Source organism: Metschnikowia bicuspidata (genome assembly GCF_001664035.1).
Source record: "Metschnikowia bicuspidata var. bicuspidata NRRL YB-4993 chromosome Unknown METBIscaffold_4, whole genome shotgun sequence".
Taxonomy (NCBI): domain Eukaryota; kingdom Fungi; phylum Ascomycota; class Pichiomycetes; order Serinales; family Metschnikowiaceae; genus Metschnikowia; species Metschnikowia bicuspidata.
In genome coordinates, this window is record NW_017387734.1 from 1648693 (window position 1) to 1657792 (window position 9100).

General features: G+C 48.5%; 3 protein-coding genes across 3 annotated transcripts in view; 1 reads left to right on the plus strand and 2 right to left on the minus strand.

The window, feature by feature from the left end:
- METBIDRAFT_205275 (uncharacterized protein) overlaps positions 1-1354 on the minus strand; it is a 2340-nt gene extending 986 nt beyond the window's left edge. Inside the window, exon 1 of the mRNA XM_018854969.1 lies at positions 171-1354. Coding sequence (XP_018711261.1) covers positions 171-1114 — 944 coding nt within the window. The 5' untranslated portion in view covers positions 1115-1354. The remainder of the gene's footprint in view (positions 1-170) is intronic.
- A 5369-nt stretch (positions 1355-6723) lies between these two features.
- On the plus strand, positions 6724-7680 carry METBIDRAFT_12691 (uncharacterized protein; the record flags this gene model as incomplete). The annotated part of the gene is made up of 1 exon (XM_018854258.1): positions 6724-7680. The coding sequence occupies one exon, from the start codon at positions 6724-6726 to the stop codon at positions 7678-7680; it is 957 nt and encodes a 318-aa protein (XP_018711262.1).
- Positions 7681-8138: 458 nt separating this feature from the next.
- Positions 8139-8748, minus strand: METBIDRAFT_79026 (NEDD8-conjugating protein; the record flags this gene model as incomplete). The annotated part of the gene is made up of 2 exons (XM_018858988.1): positions 8139-8693; positions 8746-8748. 2 exons carry the CDS (start codon positions 8746-8748, stop codon positions 8139-8141), a joined length of 558 nt encoding a protein of 185 aa, XP_018711263.1.
- Between the last annotated feature and the right edge of the window lie 352 nt (positions 8749-9100).

Genomic DNA, 9100 nt, shown 5'->3' on the forward strand with positions numbered 1-9100 from the left:
CAGTAGATCTAGAGCATTCTCATGCAGTATATCTAGAGCATTCTCATGCAGTAGATCTAGAGCATTCTCATGAAGTAGATCTAGAGCATTCTCATGAAGTAGATCTAGAGCACTCTCATGAAGTAGATCTAGAGCACTCTCATGACGAAGGGTCGGGGATACTCAAGAACTTGTACTTCTTCTTTGTGATGTCGTAGCAGTCGTTCAAGGCGTCATCGTCGACAAACCAGGACACCTTGCCCGCCGCTCCCTCGTTGACAATTGAGCTGGGCAAGCCCTTCTCGGGTCTCTCCATGATGATTCTCATGATGGGGGCCTTGGTCAACCCCTCCACGACGAACGCAACACGCTGGGCATGGCAGATGACGGGGATCGAGAGGGTGATTCTGTTTTCAGGGCCCAGAGGCGCGTTCGACACAGGCATGCACCATGCCAAGTCCTCCCGCAACTGCTCGCCGTGGTTCGGAAAGAGCAGCGCAATGTGGCCGTCCGGCGCACAGCCAAGAAGCAACAAGTTGAACATGGGCAACTTGACGGAGTCCTTCTTGGCAAAGTTGTCGATGAGTAGCTTCTCGTAGGCGTCCGCGCACTCTTGAGGATCACTGATCAACAGCTCGTCAATGTGGTATACGTTGGGCTTCTTGTCGCCCTCGATCAAGTCGAAGATCATCTGCTTGGCCTGGGCGTAGTTGGAGTCCGGGCTGTCGAAAGGTACCATTCTCTCGTCCGCAAAGTAGACGTCCCACCTGTCCCACTCGACCTCGGCCTGCCGGGACAACAAGCCCTGATGCAAGATCTTGATGAGCGAGCCGCCGCTGATGGCGATCTTGAAGCGCAACTCGGACCGTTTCTTCAACTTGGGCGTGCGGCGCGAGCCCTCGCCGTTGGCGAGCCCGCCGCTGTTGCTTCTGCTGTGGCCGTGTATGGAGGCCGACGACGGCATCTGCAGCAAGGAGGGGCGCAGGGCGGCCGCGAGCTTCAAGCCGGCGATGGCGGCCTTGTCCAACGTGTTGTAGAGCGTGTTGTTCTGGGCGGTTATGATGTGGTCGGCGACGGCGTCGGCCACTCCCTCGAACCCGGGGAACGAGTAGATCAACGGCACCTGGGTCGTCATGGCCGCGCGGGCTGTGTCGAGTCTTGTTGTTTTGTGGTTGGCAGCGGGCGGCTGGCTCCGGCTGGGCGCGGGGCAGATCAAACGAGGGCCAGTTTTCGGCCGGTTTTTCAGTGGGCCGGTTTATTAGTGGGCCGGTTCTGGGGCTGGCAAGCAAGCGTCAGTTGGCAAGGGGCGGCGGTTAACAAGAGCAGCGCGGGAACGGGTCTGGGGACGCGAGCAAGAAATCCGGCACGGCGGGCTTGTTTCTTTTTTCCGGGGGCACACAAACACGGTAGGCGGGTGGTTCTTGGGGCCGGGTCTCTGTGTGTTGCGAGACGGCGGGTAGGGCAAAAGAACCAGAAGGGTCGGGCCACAAAAAAGCAAGGAAAAAACAGCGGCGATCGGGGGCGCGGCGGGGGATCAAGGGGCAATGCTGCTGACGCGGGTTCAGGGGGCGTGCTTGCAGAACGGGGCGCTTGCAGTTGGGAATTTGCTGGCTTTTTAAGAACTAGTCAGGGAGGAATAGATAGGAGGGGGCCGGTAAGCACGGCACCGACGGGGCGCGGCACGTGACCCGCACGCTGGGCGCGCGTTGCGGGTGCGAAAAGCGGGCATGCACATGTGTGGGGTGGCCCCGGCCTGGGAGGAACCAGGCACCATACTAAAAAGACACGCTGAATTCGGGGAGCCGCGGCGGGCGCCAGAACACCGGCTTTCAGCCACGGCGGGCAGGGTGGCACATCACGTGACGCGCGGCGGCTGGTGTTTATGTGGCCTGCACCGGCCGGCACGGCGAATGGGTAATAATGCGGCGAGGCCGTGGGCCCATTTTAATGTGAGTTTTTCTCTTTGCTTCGGTGCGCGCTTGGGGCCTGGCTGGGGATGCGAAGATCGATGCCATGGTCGTTGAGAGTCCTTGTTCTTTGTTTGTTTTTTGTTTTTTGTTTTTTGTTTTTTGTTTTTTGTTTTTTGTTTTTTGAGGCGTTGTCGACACAACAGGGAGTGGCGCTTCGTTTTTTTAGGTTTTGCAAAGTGTTTAGTTGATTGCTTGTATTGCCGATTGTTTTTTGATTGCTCAGGTTCTTGTTTGGGTGGTTGTTTGATTAGCTGTGTAGTTACTCATTCAGGTACTTGTTGCGTTACTTGTTTCAGGTACTTGTTGAGTTAATTATTGAGTTACTCATTCAGGTACTTTTTGAGATACTTTTTGAGCTACTTGTTCAGTCACTTGTTCAGTTACTTATTGAGTTACTTGTTCAGTTAACTATTGGGTTACCTGTTCAGTTACTTATTCAGTTACTTGTTTAGTCACTTGTTCAGTCACTTGTTCAGTTAACTATTGGGTTACCTGTTCAGTTACTTGTTTAGTTACTTGTTTAGTCACTTGTTCAGTCACTTGTTCAGTTACTTATTGGGTTACCTGTTCAGTTAACTATTGGGTTACCTGTTCAGTTACTTATTCACTTACTTGTTTAGTCACTTGTTTAGTCACTTGTTCAGTTAACTATTGGGTTACCTGTTCAGTTACTTGTTTAGTTACTTGTTCAGTCACTTGTTCAGTCACTTGTTCAGTTACTTATTGAGTTACTTGTTCAGTTAACTATTGGGTTACCTGTTCAGTTACTTATTCAGTTACTTGTTTAGTCACTTGTTCAGTCACTTGTTCAGTTAATTATTCAGTTAATTACTCAGTTTGTCATTCAGCTACTCATTCCGTTACTCATTTCGTTACTCATTCCGTTACTTCTTCAGTGACTTCTTCAGTGACTTCTTCAGTGATTTCTTCAGTGACTTCTTCAGTTACATATTGAGTCACTTGTTCAGTAACTTGTTTAGTTAACTACTCAGCTACTTATTGAGTCACTTGTTCAGTTACTTCTTCAGTAACTTGTTCCGTTCCTTACTCAGTTGTTTATTGGGTTACTTATTCAGTCACTTATTCAGTTACTCACCCAGTTACTTCTTTAGTTATTTGTTCAGTTAATTACTCAATTACTCATTCAGTTAGTTATTCAGTTAATTACTTAGTTACTCATTCAGTTACTCATTCAATTACTTGTTCAGTCAATTACTCAATTACTCATTCAGTTACTTATTCAGTTAATTACTCAGTCAATTACTCAATTAATCATTCAGTTACTTGTTCAGTTAATTACTCAGTCAATTACTCAATTACTCATTCAGTTACTTGTTCAGTCAATTACTCAATTACTCATTTAGTAACTTATTCAGTTACTCATTCAGTTATTAATTCAGTTACTCATTCCGTTACTCATTCCGTTTCTTCTTCAGCTACTCATCCAGCTACTCATCCAACTACTCATCCAGTTACTCATCCAGTTACTCATTCAGCTACCCATTCAGTTACTCGCTGAGCTACTTGCTCGGCAAATTGTTCACTCAATGCTAACTACTTTCGTGTACGATCAGTTTCTGCGGAGATGGACCTGCCATTTTGCGTATTGCTCATTTTTAAAAAAAAATGCTATTAATAGATGAGCCCAATAAAAGACCCTTACAAATAGGACGTGAACTGAATGCGATGGAAAATCTCCTCGGTATTAATCGCTCTTTTAAGAAGTTCGTGGTAGTTAAACACGTCATGCTGTCCAGGCAATAAAGAAGCCAACACATGTCGTATCAGCCCTCAAGAAATCGTCAACACCAGATCTAACTCCACACGCGTCTGAAATCCACCAGCATATCTTACATATCCTACGTCTAAATTTAGAGCAGCCAAAATTGATCGAAAGCCCTTGGGAGATTTCTCCGTGTCTCAGGTTCGTTACTTTCACTACGTTGTACTATACTTTTGTACTGGAGACACTGTTCTTTTAGTACCTTAATAAATCCATGCAGTCTTCTGTTTCAAACTCAACCATCTCTGCTTGTCTGTACCATTCCTTTTCTCGACTTATTTTTTTGAACAGAAAGAAGAGTAAACTAAAAAGTATGAAGTAAGAAAGGCAGGCAAAGAGATCTTGGAACATATAACATTTGCGCTAAATATGATGTGAGCAAACATAATGAATTGTGAAGGATTTTCTCTCAAACGTTGTTTATCCATGGCATAGTTTCTTTCTCTTACTATACCTATACCTTCTAAAACAACAATAGCCAACCAGTACCCATGAGTACGAATGCTTCATCACTAAAAAAAATCGTATCGCACAACGAACATGCCAGGCTAGGAACTAGTCACTTCCAAACGGTAGAACTTGTTCCTGACAAAATGGGTCAATTCTTCACACACTTGGATTGGAAATCACGAAAAGCAAAGTCGCTTACTCCGAAGCGTGAAAAAAAGTCGTACCCAGGACATGGGCCATACCGACATCTGGAGATAGCTCATGATACAATCACGAGTAGTTCAAGCAAATGCTAGCAAAGACTCAGCGGCTCCAAAAAGAAGAGAAAAAAACCATTTATAAAGAGGCTTCCAAATCCTTGAGCCGCAAACAAAACAAGAAAAGCAACTCCCGATAGTGCCACAGCGCTTCGTTTGCTTATGCTCGCAGTCCGCCTGAGTAAACGGTGGAAACACTTCTGAAAAGCATTGTATAAGGCAGAATGGGTGAAGCGATACGATCTTTCGTCTATTCATCACTTTGATTACGGATCATATGTCCCCCACAGACTCCTACTACGTGAATCATCTGAATTATAATGTCATCCTTCCATACACCCAATCCACAACAACGGAGACGCCATAGACATTTTCACAATCCATCTCTACAACAATTAAAACACCCAAATGCTGGGGGCAAGAGCCAAGACTTGCCTAGACCATGAGTTGAAATCAAAGTTGGCTCTGCCGAAAACTCTTTGGAGAACTTCAAGGCACACACTCAAAGACATGGCGAGCTGCAGGGAGTTAACTCCTTAAGTCCTTACCAATCATTTGAGCAACTTCTACAGGATACCCATCCTAGCAATCCATGACGTAATATCCGATACGTGAACAGATACGGGCCATGAGGACTGGCCGTGACCCACGGAATAAGAGGATGGAATTTTGGTACTCGGTACGTATCTGGAAGCCGTTTAAAGGTATTCTATTCATATTGTTTGTATGGCTTTGCTCCTTCAATTAGGTGAATATACCAAGAGAGAATGAAAATCCAGGGAGTCATAACGGAAGAGTTTTCACACTTATTACGTTGCTGTAAATATCTATTATCTTCAGTATCGAGCGGTGGAATTCGCCGGGGAATATCTGCAATTCAGTTATCTCCATTTTGGCAAATTCATATAAATCTCGAAACCCAAGAGTAATGACTGATTAAGTCGATGTTTTTCTTATGTATTGAATTATTTTTGTTCGGTTTTAAACAATTCCAAGGATTTATTATCAGATTTTGTCTCAGGACAATTTAAAACCCCCCTTTACCCTCTTATACTATACACTTTATTAAATGATAATTACATATATTTAGACTTTTTTCTCTCTAAAGTTTTGCTCACACATCTCTTATAAATTTCAAAACATGTTTATTTCATACAGTATTCTGAGCTTTTAATTACGCACGATATTTGCTTTTAAGCTCACATTGTCTCCGTTAAGTTTAATTTTTCTCTGTTGTGTTTTTGATTTGATTTGATTTTATTTTATTCAAGTTTACCTTTCACAAAGACTTCACAACCTTTTATTACCCTCAGCCTTACTTTTTCAGATCTTATTATGTTCATATTCCAAGTAAACCAGATACTGAAGATATATTGTAACAACTATAGTCGTAGCTCTTACACTCAGGCAACAGCTACCCGGGGTTCCGCTCACATAAGTAATTATTTTGTATCTTCGTTGATTCTGTTATTTCTTCTGTTCTTCTTTTCGTTTCTCAATATTTGTATGGTCAAGCGCAGTTTTCCAGAGCCAGGATGCGCCGGGATTTTAGTAACATAATTTTAGTAACTAACCCGGGAGATGCTCCCAATCACTGACACACTCCACCAGGTGCTGGAGCATGGATGGCGCTGGACATACAATTTCTCGTGCCCCAGGTGTTTGCAAAGGCTAACGGTCACCTTTCTCTGATGCCTTCACCCAAATGATGCCATGAAGGGTCAGTGCCTGCGGGCTCGAGAGGCGCTCCCAGGATGCGGCGTCCACCCGATTTCAAGGCGCATATAAAACGTATGGACCACCCATTAGCCCGTCGACCATCGGCAATTCTCATATACCACCGCATTTCTTTGTCTGTTGCAGGTCTGCGCTGACCAGTCTATCGTCGTCGTGTAACATGCAAAATGGAGCCAATAAGAAAGTTTTCGTGGAATCAAGGAAACCGCTCTTTCACGTTTTTTCCTCTGATTACTGAGAACAGGCATGGGCTCAGATCACTGGGAGAAACACTCGCCTTGATGCCATGTGCAGCTGGCCGCACAACCCAGCAGACCGTTCCACCAGCAGCTACATGCTTAGCAAGACCGGCTCGGGGCAATTCTCTCGTCAGAAATGCTGCCCGAATTTCGCTTCTCACCTGGACAATGAATAGCTGCGAAGAACAAGGCAACATGCATACCCCATACTTCCTTATCTGCCGGACCGCGAGCCCTCAGCACTGTTCATCGATCACCTTTTCTTTCTTCAACAATCTTCAACATCAGACAAACATAAGGGGCTCAAGATGTATGCGTCGGGATTCAAACTAATACTGGGCCTAGTGCGCAAGTACCTCGCTGAGAAATTGGATGCGGAGCCTTCACAGAGTGCGCAGTCTTTGTCCTCAGACACCCATGCCCAATGGTCCGTGGGAGGCGATTTTAACAAGGCAACCATCACCGCCACCCGGCTCACCGACGAAAACACAATTTTGAATTTCATCAGCGGCGACGACGTGCGCGCGGTCCAGGTGCCTTTGCATGTGATAGGTGTGACTCTGCTCGATGATGTGGACGACATCTCACCCGATTTGGTAGCTGCTTTTACTGCTCATGTCGACGGCAAACTCCATCAGGCAGGTGGGTTCTGGAAGCTGCCCCCTAGAAAACCCGAGGAGGTTGGGCAGAACCCAAAAAACCAAGACACAGAAGCGCCGCGGCTCCCCGCGCCCCTGGCGCCCGGGGCGCCACTTCCCGGGGCTCGGCAATCCGCCTCAAGGACGTTTTCCAGGCCGCCGGACATGCCAGACTTCGAAGACGAGTATGAGTCGAAAAGCCGCGCTGGGATGACCCCGCAAACGGGGGGTTTTGGCATTGGCGACCGCGATCTCAATCCACCGGGCTTGCTGCGTGACCCGCCCATGAAACCTTATCTTGATCCGTACGGCGGAGAAGTTGCAGGCGGCGGCATGTATCCCACAGGAGACCACCCGATGTTTGGGCTGAGCCGGGGCAACACCTCAAGATTAGGCGTGCCTCCGGGGGCACGTTTCGATGACCCATATGGCGAGGATAACTTGGAGGATATGGGCATGGGTCTCCCTGGAAATATGAGGCATCCTCCCTTTGGCGGACCTCCTGGGCCTCCATTTGGGGGACCTCCTGGGCCTCCCGGGCCTCCATTCGACAGACCTCCGTTTGGGGGGCCTGGCGGGCCTCGCGGGCCTCCGTTTGGGGGGCCTGGCGGGGGCGGGATGTTCTGATTTTGGAGTGCCGTATAGAGATCTAATCGATATTCACTGATAGATGTACCTTCCGAATCGGTCAATCCCAAGGACAGTAAATGCGCATCGGGGAGGTTGAGGACGAGGACGAAGCAAGGTCGAGCCGGGCTTGCTCATCAGGTTTCGACAAGTTCCCCACACACATACCGGCACGCATAGTAGAGCATGAGTATGAAACTGCACGTCAAAGCTAAATGAGTTTGAACCTGTGCGTCGAAGCCAACCTGAGTTTGAACCTGTACGTCAAAGCTAAATGAGTTTGAACCTGTGCGTCGAAGCCAACATGAGTTTGAACCTGCACGTCAAAGCTAAGATGAGTTTGAACCTGTGCGTCGAAGCCAACATGAGTTTGAACCTGCACGTCAAAGCTACCTGAGTTCCAGAGTGTACGTCGAAGCTAACATGAGCGCATGCTACCTTTGCGATAGACAACCCCTTCAAATGACCCGGTCATACACCTCCAGACCAACATACAGCCCGCGCATGGCCAAGCTCACGTTCCGCGAGAAGAGAGCCGGGTTCTTGACCAACATGTTGGCGGCGTCCTTGTTGAGCGGGTCGTTCGGGTTGAGTTCCAAGAAAAGAAAGTTCAAGCCAAGAAGCACCGCGTTGAGCGAGAGCACCGGCGACCAGTCCTGACGCAAGATGTTGAGGCACACGTTGCCCTCCAAATCGATGTTGGGGTGGTAGATTTTCTGCACGCACTTGATGCGGGGCGGGTCGATCGGGTAGTTCTCCAGAATCTCCACCTTGAACCGAAACCGCCCGGCTTTGTAGTGGCCTTCGACAGGGCAGATTTCGATGTTGAAGTGGAACAAGTCCTGCGGGTCGGGCAAGTGGATTGCGATCAGCTGCGGGAGCTCCAACTCCGTGATGTCTTTCTGTAAGCGGATCTGGGCGGCGGACACTTTTCCGTGGACGCCTTCATCTGCGGGCAGCCGCAGCTGAGCGTTCTGCTGCTGTTTCTGTTTCTGGAGCTGGCGGATCTTCAACTTGGCGCGTTAGTAGGGGATGCGCGACGAAAGCGGGGGCGGGAGCACGTACCATTGTGGGGGATTTCGGCGGGTTTGGTGGTGGGTGTGGATTCGGGAGTCTCCACACGTAGCTGGCGAGGCCGGCGATGGCTGGTGCACGGGTGTTTCAGGGACGGCCGGTCCATATGGCTGAAAGAGGCCGGGAGAACACGCTGCCGGGCTGCTATGGGGCGTTCCGCGCTGGGGTGGTCAGGACGGGGCTTCCGATGTGATGCTGCCAGTTTTGTCGGCGCAGCCGAGTTGCTGGGGTGATACGGATGCCAGCAAGGGTTTAGTTTGGGTGCCAGCAGGGCTCTAGTTCTGGAGCAGGCCCTAGTTCTGGAGGAAGGGCCCTAGTTCTGGAGGAAGGGCCCTAGTTCTGGAGG